Raw genomic sequence first — 26,950 nt, 5'->3', positions numbered from 1 at the left:
GAATCCAACTCAGGAGTCACTGCAGCATTTTTTTCACTGCGGAATGCCTTGGTGATTGATTGTACTGAACAATGTGTGTAGTTGAAGGTGATGAAAACTGTAATTTCATTGATACAGGTTTCTTGTGCACTGAAGATGGCTGTTTCCCTTTACCTTGATCTAACGTCTCCTTTCCAGTAGGTTTAAACTGATAAGTTTTCCACTCCGCAATGTCATCTCTGTGCTTGAGTGACTTTCCTCCAAATAGAACAGAGTTTGGTTATTTCATTTGCAACATCTCTGGTGTCAATATAACACGGAACGAGAGTGGACAATATTTGCCTCAGACTGTCGATGACATTCTACTGAGAGTTCTTGGGCCAAGGAGATCTCCCTTTTTCCTCCCGGTCACCCTCACCTACCTGCTGATTTTCATCACAGGAGTAGTGGGAAACATCCTTACATGTACAGTCATTACCAAGCACAGGAAGATGCGTACACCTACCAACCTTTACCTCTTCAGCCTAGCCATATCTGACCTACTAGTGCTGCTCTTTGGTATGCCTCTGGAGATCTATGACCTGTGGCAAAACTACCCTTTCCCATTTGGTGAAAGTGTCTGCTACTTTAAGATATTCCTTTTTGAAACAGTCTGTTTCGCCTCTGTCCTCAATGTGACTGTGCTGAGTGTGGAGCGTTATGTGGCTGTGGTTCACCCACTGAAAACCCGTTATGTCATTACCAACAAGCATGCTCAGCGGGTCATTACAGGAGTGTGGGTCATATCTCTGGTCTGTGCCATTCCCAACACCTCCCTCCATGGCCTCTACTACTTGTATCTGCCTGAGAGGGTGCTGGAATCAGCAACTTGCAGTCTTCTGAAGCCGCGATGGATCTACAACCTGGTCATCCAGATCACCACTATCTTCTTCTACTTCATTCCCATGACCGTGATTAGCGCTCTCTACGTGGTGATTGGGATACGGCTGGGCCGAGAGCAGAGAAGGCAAGGTGGCAAACTAGGGAAGAACTGCAGCTCCAACACCAGCTGGAAAATCCATGTGGAGGGGGGTCGAAGGAGGCAGGTCACCAAAATGCTTTGTGAGTTCTGCTTTTCCAAGCATCTACATACAGATATGTTTGCTTTAGCAGTATGATCAGTGTTCACTCTGTTATTTCATACATCATTGGAAATGTCATTTGTAATCAACATGAAATATTAGTTATACAAAATTAATGAATTGCCCAAAGCCAGATGATAATGGTTGTTCTGTGATAATTAAAAAAAAAACCCCAAAAAACTAAAAAACAGAAAGTCATTGGAACATTGTACCTCAGTGACAAAATGGACATTCTGCAGATTCAAAGATGTGCCTGTAAACCCACTGCTCTAGAGCAAGTATTGGTATATTGGATGGTATCTTCTCTGGGAACAATTCCAGAGAGCAATTTTATTTACAGAGGGCCAGCTACCTCAGTCTAATTCTGGGAAAGTGATCACCTGTTTTTCCAGGAATCAGCATGGCAGTCATTCATAATTTCAAATTCTCTCTGAATCTAGCAATATGCTAAAACTGAAAATCGATTCCTAATCAACTGGTTTTTGTTCTCAAGTGTTATGTTTTTTGTTCCTATTTTGTGCTGCTCATTTGGTGTGATGTGGAAAATTGCACAATCAAACTCTTCATTGTGCAAGTTTTATTAAGTGCAATATTGAAACAAACAGTATAGAATGATCTACATGCAGAAGACAGAAGGAAAGATGAATGAACAAGCATACGTACACTCTAATGGCTCCAGAAAATATACAAACTATTTTCAGCTCTTCTGCTTTAATTGATTTTTCAAGCTGTTTTGGCCACTTAGATGAGTGGTTGGTTTGGTCTTTGCTTTTTGCAAAACACTTCAACTTAATGGGACTATAAAAATGATTAAATTCACTGAAAACAACCAGTTCTGAGTGCGGAGAGCATCTTGTGCAGCCTCTTAAATCCATCCATTAAAACTGCATGTTTCTGCTTGGATATATTCTGTTGTACTCTATCATGATTCCATGTTCACCTTATAGTTAAAGGACTAGTTATAGGTTCCTAATGAATAATTGTGAAAATATTTTGACAAGCCCTGGCCAGATGATCTTCATTTTGATGCATCACTTGATGTTTACAACTATGTTCATACTCGAGGCTCTCAAGAAATTGATGTTTTTTTTTTAATTATACTGCTGACTCATAGCCAGATTTTTAAACTGGAAACCATTTGATTGTCTTCTTTGTTATGGTGCTTACGTGAGGTCTTATGAAAGATAAAGCAAACAGCAATAATCTGTTGAAATGATGGGGCATGCTTCTATTTATATATCTGACTGGACTAGAATTTTTTCCTTTCTTAAGATTGGACAGAAATACGAACATGTATGTGGTGCCATTATGCTTAGGTATTATAATATTCCATTGTTCCCATCTTAGGCAAACAGTATACCAACCACCGGGCTGAGCCCTCTTTCTCGTACCCATATTCTCGGAGTTAACTGTATTAATTGTTAATCTGTGTGTCTGTTTCTTTCCCTGTTTTTGTGTAGCTGTAGTGGTGCTGGTCTTTGCTGTCTGCTGGGCTCCGTTTCACATAGACCGACTCCTGTGGAGCTTCATCACCCAGTGGACGGACCTCATGCATGATGTCTTTGAATATGTGCACATCCTTTCAGGTGTTCTGTTCTACCTCAGCTCTGCTGTCAATCCCATCATCTACAACCTGCTCTCCTCACGGTTCCGAGAACGCTTTCGCGAACTGATGTGCAGTCACCTTCAGAGCAGAACCTCTTCCCACAGACCTGCTCCACCCTGCAGGATTAAAGAGGGCCCCATCACCCTCATACCTAATGGCCCCATAAAGTCCAGTGTTTCAAGATACTCTAATCGCTCTGTTACCTCTAACTTTGATTGGGAACAGGTGGATGAGACCACCTTCATGTGAAAGAAAAAGACCGCGGCAGATGAACATTTGTCATGGATGTATCAACACATCTTTGAGGATTACATCAGTTGAATTATTCAGAAAACGTGGAGCTATGGATGACTCACACTGGAATTGAATCAGTACTCAGACTACTAATTACTTTTCAGCTGTTGTACTCAGTGCCACCACTGCATATAGAATGATGTCAAGTCTTCTTAGTTTTGGTTGTATGTGTGGCTGTCATTTTGCAATACATTTTACAGTACAATACAATACTAAAAGATATTTCTAAAGAGTTATTTCATATAATTCTGTTTTGTGCTGCAGCAACTAACATGGATAGAGATGGATTATATTATGATTTTTACAATTTATTTGATTCATTTTCAAAATATATTTCTGAATTTTTTATTCTGAATTCTAATAAAAAAGATATCATGATCATATCCTGATTATTTACATTTCAAGAAGCTAAGTCACTGTAACCTATAAATGAAATAATTACATCAGTCTGAATTTTAAAATTTTTCGTGTACCTGTAAATATCAAGAAGTGATTTAAGTGATTTCTGTGTGATGTATAGAGCAATGTAGATGTTTTTGCTGTCATCTTGCACTACTGTCAAGTTATTTCAATACATCATGTATAAAAGCATTGATGTCTATGTATAGATTTGAATTTTTGAAGTCCAAAATCAATTTTTTCTTCTTAGTAGTTTTTTCTTCTTTACTTTCTAAGTAAAAGTAAATATGCCTGCTAACTTAACTTATTATTCAGTGCTGAAATACTGTAAACGATACTGTCAATCACTGTGCTTGCCATGCTGTTTGCTTTTGTATAGTGGCAGTGGAATGCTACAGAATTACTTTGCCCTGCATTCTCACCAGTGTATGATAATTGTAAGGGATGATTTATAATTACAAACACATGCTGGATTAATATAATCATTTGTATGTCAGGTGTTGACTGTTTCATCTGTGTTGTAATGGGAGATTGCCTGTATTCACAGAATTAAACAGGTGATTAAGAGCTTTGCATTTTGAATGTACAATTACAGCTAAGTATGTTCATGACAGAATTCAGTGAGGTGCTGTTGCTCTTTGCGCTTTGAATCTAGCTTATTAAAACTGCCTTGCAGAAAAAAAACAGTCAAAGCAATAGCAAAAGATTGTGAATCATAGACTTTATGATCTCTCTGTAATCTTTCCCCTATGTTCTCTGCATTTCTTATGAGAACTTGAAGTGTCTTTTGTCATCTAAGACTTAACTTATTGCCTTTACAATGACACAATTTGTAGATAGACCAGTGTTTGTCTACACAGGTAATTATCAATACAGTGACTATTGAATGACTGTTACTAGGGAAAATGGTAACATATCAGTAGGTGCCCCTCTGTAAATAAAGAATAAAAAAATGTCAGACTCAATAGAAATGAACGAATTTTCAATCTTTCTTGTATTTGTCAAGTAAAATCATTTTCAAAGCTCTGTTAATTTACACTGTCATGTTCTATGACTCACTTGTTGCTCCATTTATTGCTTTGTCTTTGTTGTTGCCTCTCAGCACTGAGAAAAGCTGACACATCTCCTTTTTTTGTCTATGTTTTAGTTTTTTACATCAAACAAGCAAGAGATAGAGATGATCTTTATATGACATTGCGCCAGCATTTTGAATTTGTTTCGATTAAGGTCTGCAAGATAAATAAAATTAGCAAAATGAATGACAATGAATGACTGAGGAATGTTGTCATTGTGTACCAAACTGCATTCTGAGATGCTGCTTTGGTCATGATAAGTTACACAATGATTCATTGACTGCACTGTAAGATGAGCTGTGGGGCTATTTGGGCCATGCAGAATGGAGATCTCTGATTGGCATTCACTCTTGGCATTTGCCTGCTAAAGGAGAGGGCTGCATTCTTCCTTCCTATGAGATAATTACACTATTGTGACCAGGGGTAGGCCATCAGGAATACATGCATAGAAAAATAGGTTCATGACAACTTGAACTGTCTTTTTTTGTATTTCTGTTAGGCAGTGATTATTGTGCATTATTTCATTCTGCAAAGTTTATTGATTTATGTAGGAGGATTTCTTCTTTATTCTGCTTCATGTAAAATAATTGTACGCATAATTTTCTGTGGGACGTGTACTGCAGTGTTGTGTTCACTGTGTGTATATCTTAGCATGTGTGCATTATGTAAGTGACTGTGTTGTGAATGTCTGTGTGCTTGTGTATGTGCACTTTCATACATACTAGGGTGTGTTTGAAATCCTTTTGCCTCATCACTTTTGCAGAATGAGATTTTATTAGGATTTGGCATAGACATGGGACAGTTTTACATTTCAGGTGAATATTACTAAAATAAAAGACTGACATGTATCCATTGTGTACAAAAAAATATATTCATTCATGGTTTGAAAGAGGTTATTTTCACTGAGCTCTTGATGCACTCAGTTCTACACACAGTATAATGTGAATTAAAACCTGTGGTTTTGCAGTCACTTTATAAATGAAAAAAAAAAAACAATGTAGAACCTCTCTCCCAACTGAAATGAGACCTTAATTGTGCCTCTAATGCATTGTCATTCAATACGTCAATAGACAGCCACAGCTTTCTTGATTTAATGCACAGTATTTTAGAAAACTCCATTAAGTGCATTCTTTAAAGATCTATTCAAATGAGTGAGGTGCATTATATAAATTATACTTTATAGAATACCTTGCTATGAAAAAAAAAAATATTCCTTGTAACCTGCAAACCTCACTTGTATGTGTCTTGAAGAGCTGAACAATGGGATTAGTATTGTGAGTATTAGAAATTACTGGACTCGTCTACTTTTAACAACATCCTGAAACAGCATGTAGAAGGCTGAAGAAAAGATTAAACGACTCAGTGAGAAAACAATGAATATGTAAAGCATGTACAAGTAAGGTCTAGCAATTGTATGAAATGAGTCATATTTACAGTAAATGACATTTTCTTTGAATGAAGGTTATGTTGATTCATTTTTGTCAGGTAATCAACAATTTTCCATTGACTCTGGGTATAAAATTACTTTTGACATCCGTTGAATCCTTTCATCATAGAATTAGAACTCAATTAGAGAACGTAGGTCTTCGAGCTATTCTGACTACGTTATAAGTGTTCAAGCCAGGTGCGTCAAAGCCTGGAGATACACCTTTCTTGTCAAACATGTAAAAGTTAAAGAGCTGCCCATCTTGGGCCTCCAGCGACACAGAGGCTGTGCTGACTCGTAAGACACACGGGTACTCCTTCTCAAACACCACTCTGAAAACTCGATCCACAAGGTAGTTCAGCTTTATTGTCCGGTACCTCTCAGGGATCAGGTCCTCAATTTGGGGCCCAAACTGCTGCATGGACAAAATTCCATCAGGCCCTGCTCTTATCTCATAAAATGTTATGTTCCCATAGGTGTAAAAGCCCACGTAAGGGGCTGGGTTTGGGGGAGGGATTAGGGTGCGCTTGGCTTCACGGAAAGCCCTCTCCATGGCAGGGATGATGTGAGAGTAGGTCTTGGCCACAATGTCCTGGTTTTGAGGCCTAGTGCCTGCCATTAGCAACACAAAGCCCAGCTTTAATCGGGGCACCAGGGAGAAGGTGGCAGAGTAACCATCCAGATCCCCATCTTTACGTGCAACCTCATAGCCTAGTTGCTCATTCACCTCCCAAGGAGTGCCTGTGCGGTTAGCAAAGTAGTCCTTGTCACACCGAAAGAGGGGTGCTAACATGATCTTGAGGGTGTCCGGTTCTAGGAGTTTGCGGTGGTAGGCTCCCAGCAGCACCATGGCCAGTTTAGCTAAATCAGCAGCAGTGGAAAACATCTGACCAGAAGGTCTGTACCAGCCCAAATCATACAGGGGTGCAGGCTGGCCACTGGAGTAGACGCCGATAGCCATTTGACTCTGGATACCAGGGGTGATGTCAAAGCCTGTGTCCTCCATCCCCAAACGGTTAAGGATGTTGTCAGAGATCCATCGCTGGTAGTCCACACCCACGACTCGTTCAGCCATGACATGGGCCAACAGGGAGAAAGCCAAATTACTGTAGTGACATCTAAGGGACAGATAGAGAATAATATGAGAAGAATGGCAGAATCAAGAATACACTGTAGAATAAAAAGTCCCTTAATTATTTTTTTTTTGGTCAGAAAACAACTGAAACATGTTTTGTCATACAATGGCCATATATTTGTGTATATTGGTGAAAACAAGTGAAAACTGACTTGGTTCCTGGATCTGCAACAAGCACATCATCCTGGAGAAGGTTGATGGCAGCTTGAGTTTTACCCTTCCACAGGAGGTTGGTTGCCCGAAGCCTTCTTGGTAGACCTGAGGTTGCATATTATAGTTCAATTAGCTTGTGGATACAAAGTCATCTTTGATCATGTGAGACAACAAATTTCCGGGAACTTTTGATCTTACTGGAATTAATCTTTAAAGGCACCGCTGGGGAGCCAAAATGATGAAGAGTTTTTTTTCTAGTAGTGTTGGTCTGTACCTGCTCTTGAAAGTAAAAGGACTACAAATTACACCATAGATTGAACCAAGCACTCACAGTTTTCAATGAGAGTGAACTGTAATTAGGCTGAATTCAATAAAATAAACTGGTGAGGGTTTGGTGCTCTAATTCAAATCAATATCTCAGCCTGCAGTTCAAAAAAGAACTGATATTGTAACCTTTTGGTGGCAAATGTTTATCACATATACATAAATCCTTTTTGCTCATTGTGATGTGACAACATGCAACAGGTTGAGAGACACTGGTTGACTACAGAGAGCCAGATGAAAGAAATCAGTTCATGTAATATATATGAGGCATCCAAGGGAAACCATCAGCAGGTCACTTATATGCAGTTCTACCATTAGGTTGTGCATGAAGGCCACGGAGTTTGAAAGAACTATGAGAAGCACTGATCTATTCAAAGGGAAAGCAGCACACTTCAAATAGGACATATAATTAGAGCTGTTCTTGCCATTAGAAGGGTGGTCCTTGTTATACACTGCTGTTTTTCATTTACACCTTGCTCTGCACAAATTTAAGACTAGTGATTCATTGAATTTAGGAGGAGGTAACAGTTCAGGTGCTATTACACATAAAAGATCAGATGCACAGATATTCTCATCAACTCTGATGTAGGTAGGACACTGATCTGTCAGGATATTGCAAACAGCTCTTTGAAAGGCATCTGCTGATTAATAAAACTCTGTGGTCTGTGAATCATACCTGTATTGGCTTTGAAAAACATATTGGTATTGAAGTTGTGGGCTTACCAGAGAGCTGACTGGCCATTCTACGCAATGTGACAGAAGATGATCTGATCTGCACCTCGCCACTGTCCAAAAAAATCAGGCCGTCTGTCACATATTTGAGCTCTGAATCTCGTGTCTTGCCCAAGGGGTTTTTGATGGTGAAATTCTCCACGTATTTCTCAAGCGGGTCATCCAGGGAGCTAATTTTACCATCCTCCCACAGTTTGTACAGCATCAGTGTGGGGAAGATCTTGGAGAGGCTAGCAATCCTGCAATAAAGGACACAATGGTCTCAAATTCAGATTGGTTGTCCTTTCTTTCTGATGAAATTGTCATGAATAGTGAGTGGTGTTGCACAGTGTTCCAAAGTGGTGGAAAATGCATCTGTGCTTATGAAATGTGTCATGCTAAATTACACATAGTCATACAATTGTGAGGGATTTTAAATGAAGAGGAAAATGACAGAGATAAACATAAAATGATGTGGCACAGCAAGTAAGTGTGTCCCTGAGAATACTGCTGGAGGATAATAACAACATCATTCAAAGTTAATCTTACATAATTCTGTGTATGCTGCGACAGGAACAACAACTGGCTTATTATTCTTAATTTCAGTTTGAAATGTTGCATAAGTGACACATTTTACATCAACCTTCAAATGACGATGCTAAGAGATGTATTTCCATCTACATTTTCTGAGATCATGACTTAGGTGCCAGCAATTTCATGACATATTCAGTTTTTTCCCTGTATATGACAAGCAAAATATTTCAGATATTGAAGTCACTGTCTGTATATTTAAGAAGACGTAAACATTAAATATATAATCCTGTAAAATTCATTTACCAGCTATATTTACTCGTCTATTAAACATAAGTGTCTACTGGTAACTTGACTGACTGAATAATTAAAACTTCATTATTGTCAGCATGAAATCATGAAATAGTAATTAAACCGAGAGAGCGTATGGCTGCAAAACTGAACATAACAATTAATTGTTTTCTCAAGATCACAAAATAATCACTTCATTACCACAAAATAATTTATTGTTTTCTCAAGATCACACATCAATGATCCTGTTATCACAGCATAACAATTGCTTGTTTCTCAAATTTTCAAATAAATTATCTTTTCATCACAACATGAAAACGGATTGTTTTCATGAGATCACAATAATTTCTTGGGATTATAATACAGTAGTCTGACTCACATTTGTTTAGTGACTTATTTACATTTGTTTAGTGCATGTTTAAATTACACTACCTTCTTGAATACCCTGCCATAAATCTATCTAGGGTGATGGCTAGCAACAAAAAGAATTTGTATTAATGAAAGAAAAAATGATCATGTGATCTTGAGGAAACAACTGACTGTTATGTTGTGATAATGGCTAAGAAAAAGGTTTCAGGTCATGACCCCTCTCTGCTCCCATAATGTTATCACAGAACTAAACAAACCCATACTATCATGTGTTCCTCACACTGGGTCAGACATAAATTGTGCTTGAAGTTAGGTTTATTCCATAAGATTTGTTTTAGCGATATTATTGTTGTTGGCTGGAATACTTTGGATGCATTGACAGCTTTGGTCGAGGGCATAGGCCCTTAATGTGTTGTATTGAATAGACAAATTATAGAGCTATTAAATGACCAGACAGAGACAGCGAATAAAGGGAAAATTTGACATTTGTCCTTAAGTATGTGTAGCGCAAATAAACAAAGTTCAGCCCCATTCTTCTAAATTAAATAGCCATCACAATGACATTTTTAAGTTAGAAAACAGAGCTACCTGTCAAGATCAGTTTCCTCAAGATCAGTTTGCAATTGCAAAGGTTTCCAAATTTCCCCTCGTTAAGAGGAGAGTCATAGGTCAAAGAATAGAGTCATGCCAAAGCACTGGGAGAATTCATTTGACATTTGATAATGATCAAACGATGTCTCATTTGGATCTAGGTCTCTGTGTGCTCAGTGTGCATTCAGCTCGTAAACAGAGCAAAAGCTGCTGCAGCATGTGTAAAGAGCTCGCAAAGGATTAACAGGCAGAGAGCAAGGAAAAGAGCAGTTTTCTATCAGCATGTGATAACAACCGTGTCATCTGTACTCAAGACTGGAGCATTAAATGGTGTGCCCCTCAAACTTTGACTAATCACCCAAGGCTATGGTAGAGCCTAACACTGATGCTCCAGAGGATTTCATTAATACTGTAAGCAGACGCATGAGATACATAAACTCTGGGTCTGAAAAGGGATGATTCATTATTCCTATATGAAATTATTTAAATCACTGCTGACATGTGATCTATATTTGGAATTGAGTCTAGGGAGAAAGGATCTCAGTTTTTATTTAAGTGCTCCGCATTCAGAATCACAATCTGCTCTCTCCAATCTGCATGCTGCTGTTTTTTCCCCCCCTTTTTTCACTTGCTTTAACATGTGTTACTGATATGCTTTAGTAGTTTTGGAGCTGATGTGATATCTGTATATCTGCACCATATCATTTAATATGATTTCTTTAACATCTTGCATAGATTTTCAGTTTTTTTTGAAAAGCAGCACTTGTTATTGAGCTCATGCACAAATACTTGGTTTAATGGTTTAATGTAGGCTGTACAAACTATAAACATTGTCATGTTATTGTAACCAGATTACTTTTGATCAGTGTTGTTAATATGACGATGAAAGGAACATAGGGGAAACCTACTGATGCTGCATGTCCTGAGCCAAAATCAAAGGTAGTACTTAGTACATTTTAGTCGGTGACAGGATCCAAATGATGCATGACAATAAAGATATTAAAGTATCAACCACTGTTGTCACAGTGCAGATGCTGTGTTTACATGTCAGAAATGCCTGCTGGGAATTATACCACCTAAATGATCCTTACAGATTATTTTTTTTACCTCCCTCAGATTGTCATGAGGCGTCTTTCATAAATTTGTACAGAAATAAAGGTAGAAACGCACAGGTGAAACTAAAGGTAGAACACAAGTTTGCGGAACTGTGGTCGAACACTGGCTTCAGATTATACATGGACAAATCACCCCTTTGGAATGTCAAACTGGGATACATGAAGAAAGTAATTTCTTAAATCCCTCAGAGTGTAGAACAGTTATGGAAATTCCTTGTGGCAGTTCAATATATGACTATTACAGCAAGTGTCCATAGAGTGAGATAAATTTAGTTTAATGTGCTCAGTATGATGCATCGTCCACACCATTATCAGACTTCTATGGCATTTTTGGGACATATTACATGTATACACTCCATGTTGTATCCACTATAGTGTAGTAGATACAACAGGGCATACTTCTCTTTATGGGTTTAATGGCTTGGACCAAAGGAAGTGTGTTTGGAATTGAAGAATCCATGATGCTACCAGTTACGATACAGTAGAAATGAACTGTTCTTGCGTGACAGTACATATGGAAAAATAAAGTCAAATGTAAATATTTGAAACATTCAAATTAGGTAAACAATTCTAAAGTCAAAACTAATGGAAGACTTTGAAAAGCACTCTTTCAAATAAAACCTATAGATTTTCTGTTCTGCTTCAAAGCTCAGATATGGATGTGTCCAACTAATGCATATGTAACCAAATTGCTCATGGGATACATAGAGTAGATGAAAAGGCAAACAGCAGGAGCCTCCTAATGTGATGTTGCAAGGACAAATACAGCATGAGATTACAAATGATGAGTGTCTACACAGAGGCATTACTCTAACAAAACAGACACAGACAGATAAGGGATTTTTTTGTTTAAAAAAACACTCCGTCCTTGTGTGGCAGGCTGAAACACAATCACTCTAAATAAGTTGGTGACCTGACGTTATGCCACAACTTAAGAGCCAACTAAAACAGTGTGTGTAGCAGTAACCCTCTGTGATTGTCGTTTCAAAGGATGCTCACTCTGTGAAATAGTATTGCATGTGAGCAATGTAAGTGACAGAATACACCAACGAGTTTGTTTGTTGCAGCCAGTCTGCAAGAATATGCAAGAAGAAAAGCTACTTGGGATGTTCTAATGTCTGAAAGTGATGGAAATAGAGAGGGCTCAGCTGAATACAACCTGTATAAGCTAGCAAAAATCTTATACGTCTGGTGACAGGGAACACTTTACTTTGTAATCATCTTCCCTGAAACAGCAAATTGCAATTATTTTTCCTGAAGTGCTACCCAAGCTCATCACTCTAATCAGCTGAAACAAACTCTGAAATTCATTGCACTGCAGTTTCAGATTTTAGCATACTGCTAAATTAATGATCTACTCATGATATTATGTCTGCCTTGTTTTAGAAGAGTAGACAGGGTAAATGGATTTTCCCAGGATGATTGAGATGTTTTTGGCAAACACTGCTTATCTACTTTACAGTCTTACTGTCTAGCCATTTAACAGGCTTGCACTCTGAGAAAAGACATTTGCACAAGGTTGCAAACATTAACTTGTGTAGTAAAGTCACTATGTAGTGACAATATATAGCCATTTATTGGGATGGTCTCTTGTACAATAATACTGTCACACACAGCCACCTGGGAAGCATTTCCCAATGCAGCACGTTAACAGTATTACCAACTCTAGCCCTTTCTGTATAGTATGACCTCAGTAGATGTGCTGACTCACCTGTAGATGGTGTATTCATTTGGAGGTGCTGAAAGGGGGTCGCTACCATTCCTTTTGCCAAAGTTTCCAGTCCAGAGAACGGTGTCATTGTAGATGACTATGGCTGATATTGCAGGCAAACTCTTGGGGTTAATGCTTTGACGCAAAAGACTGTCCACCTAAAGGAAGGCATTGTATTCAAATGCACAACAGGTTATCAGCACATATGAGAACAGGGTAAGAAGATTTACTGTGAGTAAGATGAAGCAAGGTTAACCCAGCAAAACAGACAAACACAACATTTTACTTTTTATCTTAAACACTCCCTCAATTATTCGTGGGCTTTGTGAAGGGCCGGTTCAAGTTTGAGTGTATAGCAGCACAATTACTCTCTATAACTCCAGGGTCGGATATGGAGGAGTGGGAAAGGATATGATCAGTCATTCTTCCACTTTGATTTGAAGAATTTGAAGCATTTGAAGAATTTGAGGTTTGAGGGAATAATTTCGCTTGATCGATGTTCAGAATCATCCAAAGCCTTACAAAGCATTGTTGGTGAAAGTGATGGACGTATCTCTCTGCCTCACCTTTTCCAGTGCTTCCTTTAAGCTGGGAATGGGATGCTCCAAAGGTGTGGGCTCAGGGAATCTGGGACACATCTGCTCAGATTTGGAATTTCTCCCTATATCTTCATCTGAAAAAATAGAGAGAAAATTAATTGTCCACCTTAGACACTGATTTAGACAACAGAAATGATTGTTTAAAAACACAATTTTTAATTTAACTCTAACTCAAAGTGTTGCATGAATTGATTGGCTCTCAAATGAATTCATTACTGTAGTGTACTTTAATGTTTGAAATCAAACTATTTTATTTTAGAGGGTTCATAGATTAAGTATCTTTAGATGTGTTCATTTTACTTCTGAATCATGAATGAACCATAAATATATAATTGATTTCTGTACAACAGTTATAAAATATCTTAACACTCTAATATTAAATCAGAGCTGAAACATGTACTGCTATCAAAAATATATTAATGTCCTCAATGCCAGGACATCATTTGACTGAATGACAGAGGAGAAATCATCAGATGTAGGCTGACACCAGGAGGCAACAGAAATAGAAAGATTTCTCCTTGTGGACCAATATAACCTAATGTGTTTCCCTCCCTTTTAAATATAATGGCACTTGTTTTAGCATTCTAATCCTGTTCTTGCCCACAGTGAGTGCTTAATAGGATTTAATAATTGCACTTCAGACATAGTGTTGGACATGCATTGGCTCCCCCATGGTGCCTCAGGATGCTTTATATTACAACAATGAATTTTAAACGGGAATCATGTCATCCATGAATTTTGAACAAAAACATCAACGATTTTTTTCGCCCACTTTTTAAATTGCCTAGACACATGAAAAAGCTGACACCCTCTCCCTTCTCGGGTTTTCTCGTTTACTTCATGTGACAGATAAGTGCTAACTGGTTGCACTTTTTTAAGTTTTGAATTGAATTTAAATGCCAGTGTAGCCTATATCTACATCACTATTAAGTGAGACATCCTCCTTGTGACCAGACAAATAGAAATAGCTACCGTGAATTCCATAAATAATTTGTAATTTCAGAATATGGCAAATATACTTTATGTACAGAGTGACCAAGATATACCATAGAGCTCTGAAAAGCAGCTGAACTCGGTGAGAGGTCAGCGAGAAAGAAGCTTTTCACCTGAGCTTTAACACCTGACCTGATTGGTGTCTCTCACCTGGCAGTAACTTTGGCAGCTGATACTGCCAGATAAAGCAGCCAGTCATGACCAGGGAAAGTAGAAGGAAGAAGATCAGGCCAAGCTGGGTCCATTTCACCTTCATCTTACTGTTTTTGGTGAGTGCTTCTATGGCAGCTGCTGGAGTTGGCTGGAACACAAAGGTGCATATGGCTGTGAGAATTAAACCTGTCTCCAATGTGTCACCTATATTTGACAATTTAAGAATGTGAAATGATACGGGAACAAGAACTGACATTTTACAACAAATTAAAAAAGGAATTTTAAATGAGTTTGGACACAAACAACATTCTGTGCAAAATTCATGGAAAACACTAAACTCATTCTGAAAGCTTTTTTTAAATACTTTGATTTGAAAATACTTGAGCCTTTCAATTTCAAACAGTTTTAACATTATATCATGCAAGGTATTTGGGAACATAACACACACAATTTCTCACATATAGTTTTCTAATAAAATTAGAATGCCATGGAAACTGCCTCATTCCACCATTCAACTGCAGCGCAACACTGAGGATCCAAAGATGAGGATCCAACATCTGAAAATGTCATGGTAACATATTTGATCATTTTCTTGCTTTTTTGGAGAAGAAAAAGTCATTTGATTGTAGCAAAATCTCTTGTGCTGAGGTTGTTCACATCAGTGGATACTCACCACATGTAAAGATAAAACTTCTGATTTGCGTGTTGAGAAGTTACATCAGGTGATGAAATATATGATGATGAATAGATCTGACAAAAATGCTGCTTCCTAAATTGATTTCACTGTTGTCACGGTCTCCAAATGTAAAGCTATTGCAGATAGGAATTCCTCCACCCTAAAGGTGCCTGTTGCTGCTCCATGTGGACTAAACTAAGGAAAGAGAGACTCAGGACAAACGTGATTCTCTTCAGACATCTTCAGACTGACTGCCATAATCTCAACAACCAGTACTTCTCTGACAATTCAATTTCCTCTCCCACTGCAGCGGACTGCCTGACATCATAATCCCTAGATTTACTCCACTAAAACCCATCAGAGCACAGCAAGTCTTAATCTTAATCCCTGTGAATCGATTCACTTCAGTACTGTTTTTCTGTTGCCAGGATGAACCCTGAATTGTACGCTAAAAACAAAACAGCTTCTGCCACAAAAAAATGAAGAGTACAGCATATATCAGCATAGAACCCCTTCACACACAACCAGCAAGCAATGTCATGCTGAATCATATGAACTGACCAGATGGGAGATTCTCAGGTGTCTGGTGACAAAGGGGAGGAGCAGAGGAGATAGGAAAAGTCATTATATAAGGCTTTGACTTAGAACTGTTCTGTCCTCTTGTCTTGAGAACATCTGAGGACCTCAACTAATGCCTCTTCACAATGTTTCATTACCACTTTTTGCAATATAACAACTATGAGGACAACAGAAGTGGCGGGGGCAGAGTAGACAAGAAGACCGATGTGTCCAGGAAAGCTGCAACTTTATACTTAATTATTTTACAACAAATATACCTGCCATGGCTCAAACAATGGCCCACAGGTCATTTACTGTATATCACACAGGTGAATGTAATGAGTCATTGCTTAAGCTTGTCCATTTGCTCAACCAAATAGTATTTAATTGGTGACAATAGTGTGAGAGGCAGGTGTGAGGTACCATATACACAGTCCACAGAAATTAACAATAAAGGAAGTAAGATGGAAGAAACCATCTCTATAAATGAACAAAACTGGGAATACTTCACTACAGCATTTGGGTATTAAACTACAGCATCTGACACAAAGAACTGGAGCTGATACCGTAATTATGTGATCTGAGAAGAATTTTCAGCTGGAAGTCTTAAACAAGGAGTCACAAATGTATCAATTTGGTAGGAAAAATAAAGCATGTTTTGTTTATATCAAGGTTCTGCATCAAACCATGCCACCAACAGAATTACAGTAGGATTACACAACATGTACTTATCTCAACATTTTCCTGTTTATTAAATTTATCACTTTTTACTTGAGTTATTTTATTTTTGATATAGTTGTACATATTTGTTTTCACACTACTAATGGTTAATATGGATGATGCTCTAATGCATTCCGCTATGCATCCTGCTGATGGTGATCCAGAGGGAGATAAAGAGTAAACTTGACTGGGATTCTATCCCCATTGCGTAATATACTGATGTGTGAGCTTGTTGTAGCTGGGCTCTATGGACCACATCATGGCTTTGAAGAATACAGACATTTACGAATTGTCTGATACATCCCTAATATTAGAAATACACAATCCATAAGCTCACAACCACTATACTATTGCCTTGCACACATGAATAATTATAAAACAAATATTGAGATATTAAAACCACATACTTTTTAATTTGGAATATATGCCATGTGACAAGGACCTGAAAAGAAGTGCTTGAACAGGTATACAGAGTTCAGAAAAACATTTAATAAATGATAGATATTTCAGTTCTTATGCTTTGAAGGTATTCCACGTAAAAGATGTGTGTATTACATATGCTGAGACATGCTTGCAAGAATTCTCCTACCTGTGGCTGAACTCCATCCAGAGATGTTTCTCTGAGAACTTTACTCCCTGTCTTCCCCATGTTTGCTTAACACCTTAAAACAAGAAAAGACTTAGATAAGAGTTAAATATTTGGCCTAGTATCCTGCTAGCAAGATATACAAGCAACATATAACATTACACTTGACACACACGCAAAATGTGGTACACGACTTGATCTGCATTTGCATTCAATCATGATTTTTTCTGTTTACATTTAAAAGAAAAATACAGTTTACAAGTTTTGTTCATCTAGAAGTTGCTCTTATCCAGCGCCAGAAAGAGGTGCATTCATGTTGAGTAGAAAACAACTAACAATATTTCCCTATCGAGGATAGAATTTCCCCATAAAAATGTCAGTAACAACTCCCAGATTGCCCCCACCCCAATTTTATAAGTGGCGTATGGTGGAAAAGTAAGGTCTACACTGTGCCTGTCAGTTCTTAAGGAGGCACTCTAAATAAACCTGTCAAAACACCTGCTGGAAGACTCAGAAGTGATAATAAGACACAAATCTCATTACAAAGAGACAGTGTTATTCAAGCTTCACTGTTAGCTACAGGTGTGGCATGCAACAGTCACTTCCCCTGGTGATATTGTGGTCTTTATACATGCATGTATCATTTTAGCTTTTTCAAAGTTGCTTTGTACAACAGGTTTAACTTGGACACCTATTTTACACTCTTTAGATTGCTTCTCTGATACTCAGTAATTTCTGCACCAGTTTATGAGTATCATTAGTCAAATGAAACACATCCTCCATTGCTTAGCAGGTAATGTGAACAGATAATTATCATTATCAGTGGTTTTTCTCATGTGCCAGGTTGGTCATAACAGACAGGTATTTAATGTATGTTTTAGCATGGCTTTTTTCAGTGTTCAGCTTTTTTCAGATAGGAATACTGGCAACATTTCTTCTTCCAAGTGACTGTAATGTAATGAAAAAATAAATAATTGATGCATTCATTCATATTTGTTTTAAGTATAGGCTACTGTGTATTTGAAAAGCACCACAGGGAAGACTTAAAGCATTTTCCGCTTCCTTTCCTCTCTCCTACTTGTGAAGCATCAGGTGTCTGGGAGAACATTTTCTAAGCATCACAAAGCTTAGAAATGTCAGGACAAATGGTACACCTTTATAATTTCATTTGGTTGTCTTGCTGCTGTTTTTAGAGCATAGAAAATAATTAATTCATGTTTTTATATTAAAACCTAACAACCACAAATCCCTCTTTATAGTGTAATATTGTGCCTGATAATAGACAGTCCTTGATGTTCTGGTAAAAATTACGTGTCAGTATGAGCCTACATTGTAAAAATCATTTATCGACCATTCATCACATCCTGTCCACTTCACACCCATTGCAACTACATCATGGTGACAGCTCAGTTTCTAAAATAACTAACAAACTAACTACCTAAATAAATATATAAATACTGCCACTTCATGAAAGGTTCATCAAGGGTTTGAAATAAATGTCAAACCAATTTATCTCACCACTTCACAGCTTGTGTTGTTTTGCCTCTTAGTGTTCTTTGGTGTCCATATATTACTTTGTATATCACATATAATTTTTCTCTCTGCATTGCTCCCCAACCCCATGGACATGTTTATTTTTTGTCCATAGGAAGAATTTGGTCTAGCTTGTTTTTTCTCCTGAGCCATACGCTGGTTGCATAATGCTTTATGCAACAGCCGTGCAGATGGAAATGGCTATACTGACATGATTTGCATGTTACAGTCTTGATGATTGAAAGCAGTCATCAAACCCAAACCATGGGGCAATTGGTAATCTCTCTTCTGTGAATGATTCTATGTATTAGTCACATGAAGACACATATCATTTCGGTTTGGCCCTGCCACATTTTGTTTGTTTGTTTGTTTCCATGAAAAAGTTGACTAAATTCATCACAGTTGCCACGCCCAAAGATACTTTAACTGGCCTCACTGTAGAGAAGAGTCGTCATGGACTATTTCCCCTCACAGCAGTCAGCAGTATTCAAGGTCATTACACACAGATAAACCAATTTTCATGTACACATGTACAAACAACGTGATGTTTCAGCTTCATTTTCCTCAGTGACAAATGCAGTATTACAGAGCGATCCAGAATTTATTATTAATTATTATTATCTATCTATTTTTTTTTTTATAATTTTCCACCTGCAGTGTAAATGCGTATGGAATAAAAGACTTTATATTACATGTACTGGAGAAATAGAATTTTTGGTCATTTTGAAATGACATTTGAATTTTGGAACTGCCTCTAATATTCATGTCCTGTTTTTTCTCTTGGCATCTAAATTACATTTTTCTGCAAACTCCAAGTCATGCACAAATAGAGAGAAAACTGCATACAAGAATTTCCATTTCAAAGCTCCAACAACAAGCTTGCATTTACAAAGTTGGCTTGGTTGCACTGACATATTGATATATTGTTTTCGTGTGCTGTGCATTCAGAAGTCTGTTCTATGTTGACTTCCTTTACAAATTCTAAGTAACACAGTGAGAGGCAATAAAATGTTGTGTTTAAGATTAAGTTGTAAAAAAAAAAAGTCTTTTTAGCACTCTATTTAGATGATGTTCTGAATTTTGATTAAATTCTTATTCAAAATACTTAGATAGGTTCATATTAAAATATTTCCGTCACTCTTGCATTTAAAAGAATGTAATATAATACACTACCATATTACCTATATTTCTCTGATTTCAATCCATTTTAAGAGTAGTTATGTAACCTTTGTTATGTGAATAAATACTGAAACATATATCACCGCAGCACACTACACAACATGCACTACATTTGTAAGATGATGTACAATTTCCCCATATTCTGTCAGACTTACCCCTCGTCCTGATGCTGCGTTTTGCTTTACTTGTCACAGGAACAGAGGTGTATGTTGTTCTCCCCTTCTCTGCATTGGCTAATGCTCTGCAAGGTACCGACAGATGTTGATATCAAGGCCGTAGTTAAATCCAACTTGTATCAGATCCAGAGCACAGGATTATCTACACTAGCCATCAGCAAAGCAACATCTGCCAAGGCTGGGAAATGGAGTACAGTCATGGTAGTGTGATAGAGTTCAGCATGACGATGTAAAATGGCAGGTGATACCATATATGCAGCTATTTCCTCATCAACAGTGGACTAAGTGATTGAAAATTCGTTTGATCAAGCCCAGCTCTTGGACTGGGTGTTCACTGAAGATAAGTTTAACTTTGAAGTCAAATGTGCCAAGTAACCATGGAGTTGAAATTGCTGCTGCCAAAGCCAATGACGGTTGTGAAAATAAGAAAGTCAAAGTTGATTTGCTTCTTTGTCACGTAATATTATATACTGTGAGAGCAGCGCTCACACCACTTTGGGCAGGAGCAAAATGTCGTATGTTTCATTGTCACATTGCTGAGTCATTGGCAGTCTGATTGAGTTAGCACCACATTTGCATTCATTTACAAGCCTCTGATTTATGCATTTTGGTGTTGATCTTAATTTAGCAAAAACTGTAAATGTTCAAAATTTAATTCTATTAAGTTGTGCAAACTTAAAATGTCTTTATAAACTCTACTGACTTAAATTTTTGAGTTGTTATAACACATAATCCAGTTTTGAGTCATGCAAACGAAAAACTTTTGATTAATTTCAATCACTTTTGGATTAAGTAATATGAACTCTAGATTATTAAGTCACTGTAATTTAAAATTTTGGAGTTCCAACATCTGACGTCAGTGCCACTGTGCATTATGGGATGTCTCCGCTTACATTCCACCAAATGAACTTTCTGTAGCAATTGAAAAGAGTTTTTAAAAAAAAGAGAACGATAACTGCAGTCATCATTGCGACCACTTTGCACTTGGTGTAGTGCTTGGCTGACAAGTCAATGGTGTGAAGCTACCATCTGTGAGATAATGACTGAACGCCTCTGAGTTGGAATCTTGCCGAAAAACAGTGATACTGTGATGATCTTTGCCTGACTTCAGAGAGCTGGCAGTCTCTCTAGGGCAGCCCCGATGCAACGGGTTGTCTGTGTTTGGGAGAGTGGGCAGGGGAAAAAATGCCACCTGCTCCCAGCAACAATGGCCTGATTGTGGGTCAGGGTCTCGTAAGAATAACATGAAATAGGCAGCGTTTTGACTAAAAAGGTTAAGTTTCGGTAACATAATTTCATTATTTAATTAAATATTACATTATTATTACACATTACTAAACTATTTAAGTGGATATAATTGGTAATTTGATTTAACACAAGCAATCTGGATTGCACAAGCAATTGTAACTTAAAAAATTAGCTCTGAGCAAATTAACTTAAAAGTTTTAAGGAAATCAGTTGCCTTAATTTTTTAAGTTCTGCCAACTTATTTGGGTTCACAATGAAATTTTTCAAATCTTTTCATGTGACCGTACACAAAACTCATTTATTATATTCAGATAATTTGAGTAAAGTAGTGATTTTGGGCCCAAGCAGTTGCATGAGGAAGAAAAGCATTAAGACAGACTCTTAGGGAGGACTCCTGTCTACTTTGAACCAATAGGAATAGAGAATACAGCAGGGCTCCACTGAATATACAGCATGTGCACCCTTTGGGTCTAATGTTTTCTACTGCTAAAAAAGAAATTAACCATTACAAAGGTAGAAGACCTACTCAGAGCAAAGTCACTATGAACGAGTACCGGCTGTGCCACACCCTTCCCCTCTTCATGATCAATAACTGACACAACCAAGAAACCATCTCCAAGAAATCTGCAAACTCCAAGTCATGCACAAATAGAGATGTGATGAAGAAAGCTAACACACATAATTGCTATATACTAACAGGAGGCGTAATCTCCCTGGAGTTCAAGTGTTTAGGTTTTTACAGCTGCAATTATTGTTGCTGAGTCAATGCTGCTCATAGCCTATGAAATATCTCGAACAAGGCCGTGTGTAAAGTTTTGAATGGTTAAGGTTAAGGTTCTGTCACAAACTGCAACGAGAGCTGGATGCAAGTGTGTAAACACAGGACTTTATTTCTGGAAGGGGGCAGGATCCAAACAGGGAATGGACAGAAGATCAGACAGGAGACAGGCAGGAACTGAACAGGATACAAAACAGAAATTGAGGAACAGGCTGAATCAAAGAACAGGTTGGATTTGTAACAGGAAACTGCCGAAACAAGCTTCGCATGCACTTTTTCAAGAGTAGACTTTGCGAGGGAGAACTAAAACAGGGGGGTATAAATAGGGGGAAAATATCAAGCTTTAACAAGGGAGAGACAGGTGAGGAAGATGATAGTCGATCAGGCCGATGATTAGTAAATCAGCGGCGCTGAACGCTGAATGGTTGAAGCTGGAGTGGGAGGAGGCGAGGTCGTTACAGGTTTGTAGTGGGATCGGCATTTCACACTTTTCATAAAGTCATGTTTGTAGCATTTACAAATAATTCTCAGGTTTTCCTAAGATTCCATATGAGCATTTCTGTATGAGTATGATGGTAATTTTAACAGTAACTGTGAATGCAGTAGGCAGTATACATACATCTAATATTCTTTAAAATTAGATCTAAGTATCCTCTTGTAGGTAAATCTGTCTGGGCCTTGTATTATCATTCTTGTCATTATTATCTATTGACTGTGTCTGTAGTTGCTCCATATTCCATCCTGCGCCATATTACACTTTGTACTTCAAGCTGTGCAGCCATTTGATTCAGCTCCTCTGTATCATGTGCACATACATGCAGCCAGTCTATCAGCCTAAAACACCCTCCTTGTATCCATCTGTTGCCTCACCACAGCCTCTCAGCGGATTAAATGTCTTAGCATTACCTAACATTATATAAGAAAACATTACAGCAAATGTTCCAGTAGTGCACAGGCTTCTTACTCTGTTCAACTTGGACTGTTCTTTATAAAACATGCCCATTACCGTACCTATTTGAAGCAGAGGTACATTACATGCTTACCTTAAAACAAACACGCAAGCAAACAAACAAACCTGAACAGGAGGGTTTTGTTGAAGCAAACAGGTTTTTCTTCAATTTTTTTCTGCAAAGTTCTGTTTTAACTCTGTATTGGCTGGTGTAATTTCCATAATGCTTTCAGAATTTCTAGAACAATTTCAGATCAAGTGTTTTTTAATCAATAACACTTATTAAATTCAATCAGTCAAGTTAGGATATTTTACCCCTACTCACACAGGGCCACTGCTGGCCATTTGGGTGCCCGAAGCAGAATTGCTTTGTGGTGCCCACCCCCAAATATTTGAAAGTGCAATCTTATTTAACCTGAAGAAATATGTTTTCAGAAAACCAGGGGAGTATTCCAAAAAGCGGGTTTAATGAAAACTCAGTTAGTTAACTCAGAGTAAGTAGTAAACTTCCTAACAGAGGAGCCCTATGGCTTCATTCTCCTAGCAAAACAAAGCTATAGGGCTCTTAGGAGGTGTACATAGCATGTACATAGTGTCGGCCCTGTACTCACATCTTCTGTAAGGCTGTCTAACAGTTTCAAGTATTTCATAAGTTATTTCCTAATGAATCCTTTGTATTGTTGAAGGCCAAGGATTCTAGACAGGATTATGGTTCTGTAAGACATCAGCTCATACAGCGTTAGGTCAGTCATGTTGTCTGAGTTCTCCACGGTACTGCTGGTGAAAGAATGTGGCAGACTCTTCACATTTCCTCTACTGTCAGTTAAGTTTCACAATGTGCACAGTATGACAAGGGAAATACAACATCCTATTAAATGTGTTCCTCTTTTATGAATCTGAAGTGGAATTGTTCACCTTCAGTGCTGTGTATTAGGCTCTCCATAGCTGAACACTATAAGTTTACTATAACAATAAATCAACTATTACGTGAATTCCTTCTTTAGTCAAATGTGGCATTAAATGGCTTTATAAATGAATCTACGGTCCATGAGGTCAAGGGGCAAGTTTGAGTTAAATTTTCGTTCAGCCACCCCTTCCAGCCTCAAGGGATATCAGTGTTAGGGGACATCAGCCTCCAGGGAGATCAGTTGCGATGACCTGCTATTTTATGATCTGAAATGTGTTTGAGGGCCTAAGCTCCAAGAAATACTGCAGTCATGCTGTGTCTGCAGGCATTCAGGAATATGGCATAATTTTGATGATATACCATACCATTAACTTCCTGATCATCGAGTCAGTTCCTAATACGAATTTCAGCTGATATCACCACAGTTCAATTGAATTTCCATTGACACTATAAACCCTTAAACAATCACCTTAGTAAACACTAGGAGAAAATGATCTGTCCAAACAGACGCATTGATGTCTAAAATGTAAATGGTCAACATCATAATCTGCCCAAAACAAAAATATTCTTGCTTCTCATTGCCTGCATATCATTCAGCTGCACACGACTCATTTTCCCTCTATTCATCATTATCATGTCAGTTAAATTGGGCAATTTATTTCATTCTCAGAATTGTTCTCTTTGATTTAATCCTCCTGCCAGACGTATGTCTCTAAAAAACAAAATACAGACACACATACACAGAATGATTTCCCTGTCTGTCATGTGCTTGGAACCTTTTTTTCAGTTTGTAATCAAGTGCAGGAAGAGGTGTGTATGTTAATATGAACTTTGTAAATGAAATCACTGTCTGGGAGCAATTGCACGTTACATCTATGTGGGCTGGTGCACACTTTACATTCCAGTCAATTATTCACTTGGCACAGATTGTCTTTCAAAGGCTGATTTAAATGGCATCAAATTAATTTGCTAAGGCAAAAGAGACGGCCTATGCACTACGCTCCAAAGACAGACATAAGATGTAATATTGTGATGACAAATATGTACTGCTTTCGCACAGTAGGTCACAATCCTGGCCTGATTTAAAAGAGTGGGGAATTGGATGTGCATGAGAATGAATGAGAAACAGTTAAGAAACTTGAAAAAAAGAAACATGATTTCCTTACTTACAGAATAGGTACTGAACAGCTTAAACCACAAAGAACTGAACAGTGAAGTAAATGAGGCAGAGAATGAGGAGGAACTTTGCTATAGTCAGCAGACAATAATGTATGATGTTGGGGGAATAGAAAAACGAAATGGGAAAAAGCCAGACAAAGGCAGAGGTTGACTTGTCAATGACATTATAATACAGTGGCTGGAGCAATCAATGAGGAGAGACAGGATGTCACCTCAGAACAAGGGGGAGGCAGAAATTTCTCATTCGTGAAAGGGCAACACAGAACGGGGCAGGAGAGCATGTCACAGCACCTGCTTAAGTGTTACCTTTCCAGGCGTACGGAGTGAACACGTCCCCTGTAGACCACCCAGAGAGCACTGGCAGCTACCTCTGAAATTTGCATTGAACATTTGTCACCTGTAAAACAGAGATAAATCACAGAATAATGTTCCAATAGGAAATGGGACACCTTTCTTTTATGAAGGTTAATAATACATATTTAGAGGATAACCCTCTCTGTGTGTGATGTCCTATGATCTGAAATGGGAAGGTCTTCTCCATCTGGCCCGCTGAACTGATTTTTTCAGCTTTATTTCTGTCTGATTGCCATGTTTCTGAGATACGCCGACATGTTACATATGGACACTAGTCAAGCATTGCTAACTGCTGGCTAGTGGGTTCTTGCAGTGTCTATTATTAGAATTTAATTGCTTGTTTCCAAGTGTTGCCTAGCGACTGTAGTATGAAAATGGCAGACATACTGCCTTTTTAACAGGCGGCTTGGAAATGTAATGGGTACAAGACCTCCACCAGAGGGCATAAGAGACATCCTCCACCCACATGAGCTGCTTAATATGCTGCCCCCCAGTGGCTGTAACCATGCACAAGCAGGTTGCTTCAATGGACAAGATGGATGGGTTGAAAATAGTAATGGACACTCAAATAAGTTATTTCAGAAAGTGACAATTTATGTCTAGACAATTCCAAAGGTATCATGTTTCAGCTACCTTATCTGATGTTTAATAGCCATCTTCTAGATCCAAATTTGTATTTTATTCATACTGTAGTAAGCTGATTTCACAATTAACCATTAACAATTAACAGCTAATTTTGAACTGTCTTGTAATAAAAGAAAAAAAATAAACTGACAAAAATGAACATAGATATCTAGAGGCTGAGTCTCAGACAGTACGGTGGTTTTTAAATTTGTTAAACTGTTCTAAACTTCCTTTTAGTGTGATTTTCATTCACACAATGAGTATTAGCTGCTGTTTTTTTCAGCCACTATCCAGTTTTTGCATGGTTTTGATTTTCATGACATATAAATATAAATGTGTATATATATATATATATATATATATATATATATATATATATATATATAATATATATAGAGAGAGAGAGAGAGATATGAGATTGCGAGAATAATGTCGTAATATTACCAGAATAAAGTCTAATTGAGAACAAAATGTCATAATATTACGAGAATAAAATCATAAAATTTAAAAAAAATCACCACAAGCCATTTCTTCCTCCACAAAAGAGGCAGTTTCCTTGATGTGCCAAAAGATTAAGTATTTCGTTATTTGTGAAACCTATACTAAAGCATAACTTCACGACTTTATGCTCGTAATATTACGACCTTTTTTCTCGAAATCTGTAAAAATTCTTTTTCCTCGATGTGGCCCTTATACAGCGTCGTAGAAATTGCATTATGTGAAGCAAAGTTTGTTTGATCGGGAGGAGGCGATTAGCCTACTTTAGCTCTGGTAGTGTACTTAACGGTACCTCAGAGAGAACAGTTTTTATTTGTAGGTCTAATGATTTTTTTGTTTGTTTATGTTCTGTTTCTTCAGTGTTCTCCAATTAGGGCAGGTGGTCGCAGGGTTCACAGTGTTCGCACAGGC

General features: G+C 37.9%; 2 protein-coding genes across 2 annotated transcripts; one reads left to right on the top strand and one right to left on the bottom strand.

The window, feature by feature from the left end:
- Window positions 1-209: 209 nt before the first annotated feature.
- On the top strand, window positions 210-2,955 carry nmur3 (neuromedin U receptor 3). The gene is made up of 2 exons (XM_030778293.1): window positions 210-1,080; window positions 2,561-2,955. Exons 1-2 carry the CDS (start codon window positions 210-212, stop codon window positions 2,953-2,955), a joined length of 1,266 nt encoding a protein of 421 aa, XP_030634153.1.
- Window positions 2,956-6,037: 3,082 nt separating this feature from the next.
- On the bottom strand, window positions 6,038-17,177 carry lactbl1b (lactamase, beta-like 1b). The gene is made up of 7 exons (XM_030778662.1): window positions 17,118-17,177; window positions 14,572-14,722; window positions 13,396-13,502; window positions 12,830-12,987; window positions 8,234-8,481; window positions 7,186-7,291; window positions 6,038-7,016 (listed from the first exon to the last, which is right to left on the bottom strand). The coding sequence occupies exons 1-7, from the start codon at window positions 17,175-17,177 to the stop codon at window positions 6,038-6,040; spliced, it is 1,809 nt and encodes a 602-aa protein (XP_030634522.1).
- Window positions 17,178-26,950: the final 9,773 nt, after the last annotated feature.

This window comes from Chanos chanos, chromosome 6 (assembly GCF_902362185.1).
Source record: "Chanos chanos chromosome 6, fChaCha1.1, whole genome shotgun sequence".
NCBI classification, from domain to species: Eukaryota; Metazoa; Chordata; class Actinopteri; order Gonorynchiformes; family Chanidae; genus Chanos; species Chanos chanos.
This window is presented reverse-complemented; position numbering and strand designations above follow the sequence as displayed.

Coding starts and splice junctions, on each gene's coding strand:
- nmur3 (XM_030778293.1), top strand. CDS start 210: ATGTCATCTCTGTGCTTGAGTGACTTTCCTCCAAATAGAACAGAGTTT. Junction 1,081..2,560: donor GCAGGTCACCAAAATGCTTT/GTGAGTTCTGCT, acceptor GTTTTTGTGTAG/CTGTAGTGGTGCTGGTCTTT.
- lactbl1b (XM_030778662.1), bottom strand. CDS start 17,177: ATGGGGAAGACAGGGAGTAAAGTTCTCAGAGAAACATCTCTGGATGGA. Junction 8,482..12,829: donor AATGAATACACCATCTACAG/GTGAGTCAGCAC, acceptor CCTTTATTGCAG/GATTGCTAGCCTCTCCAAGA. Junction 7,292..8,233: donor AATGGCCAGTCAGCTCTCTG/GTAAGCCCACAA, acceptor ATGCAACCTCAG/GTCTACCAAGAAGGCTTCGG.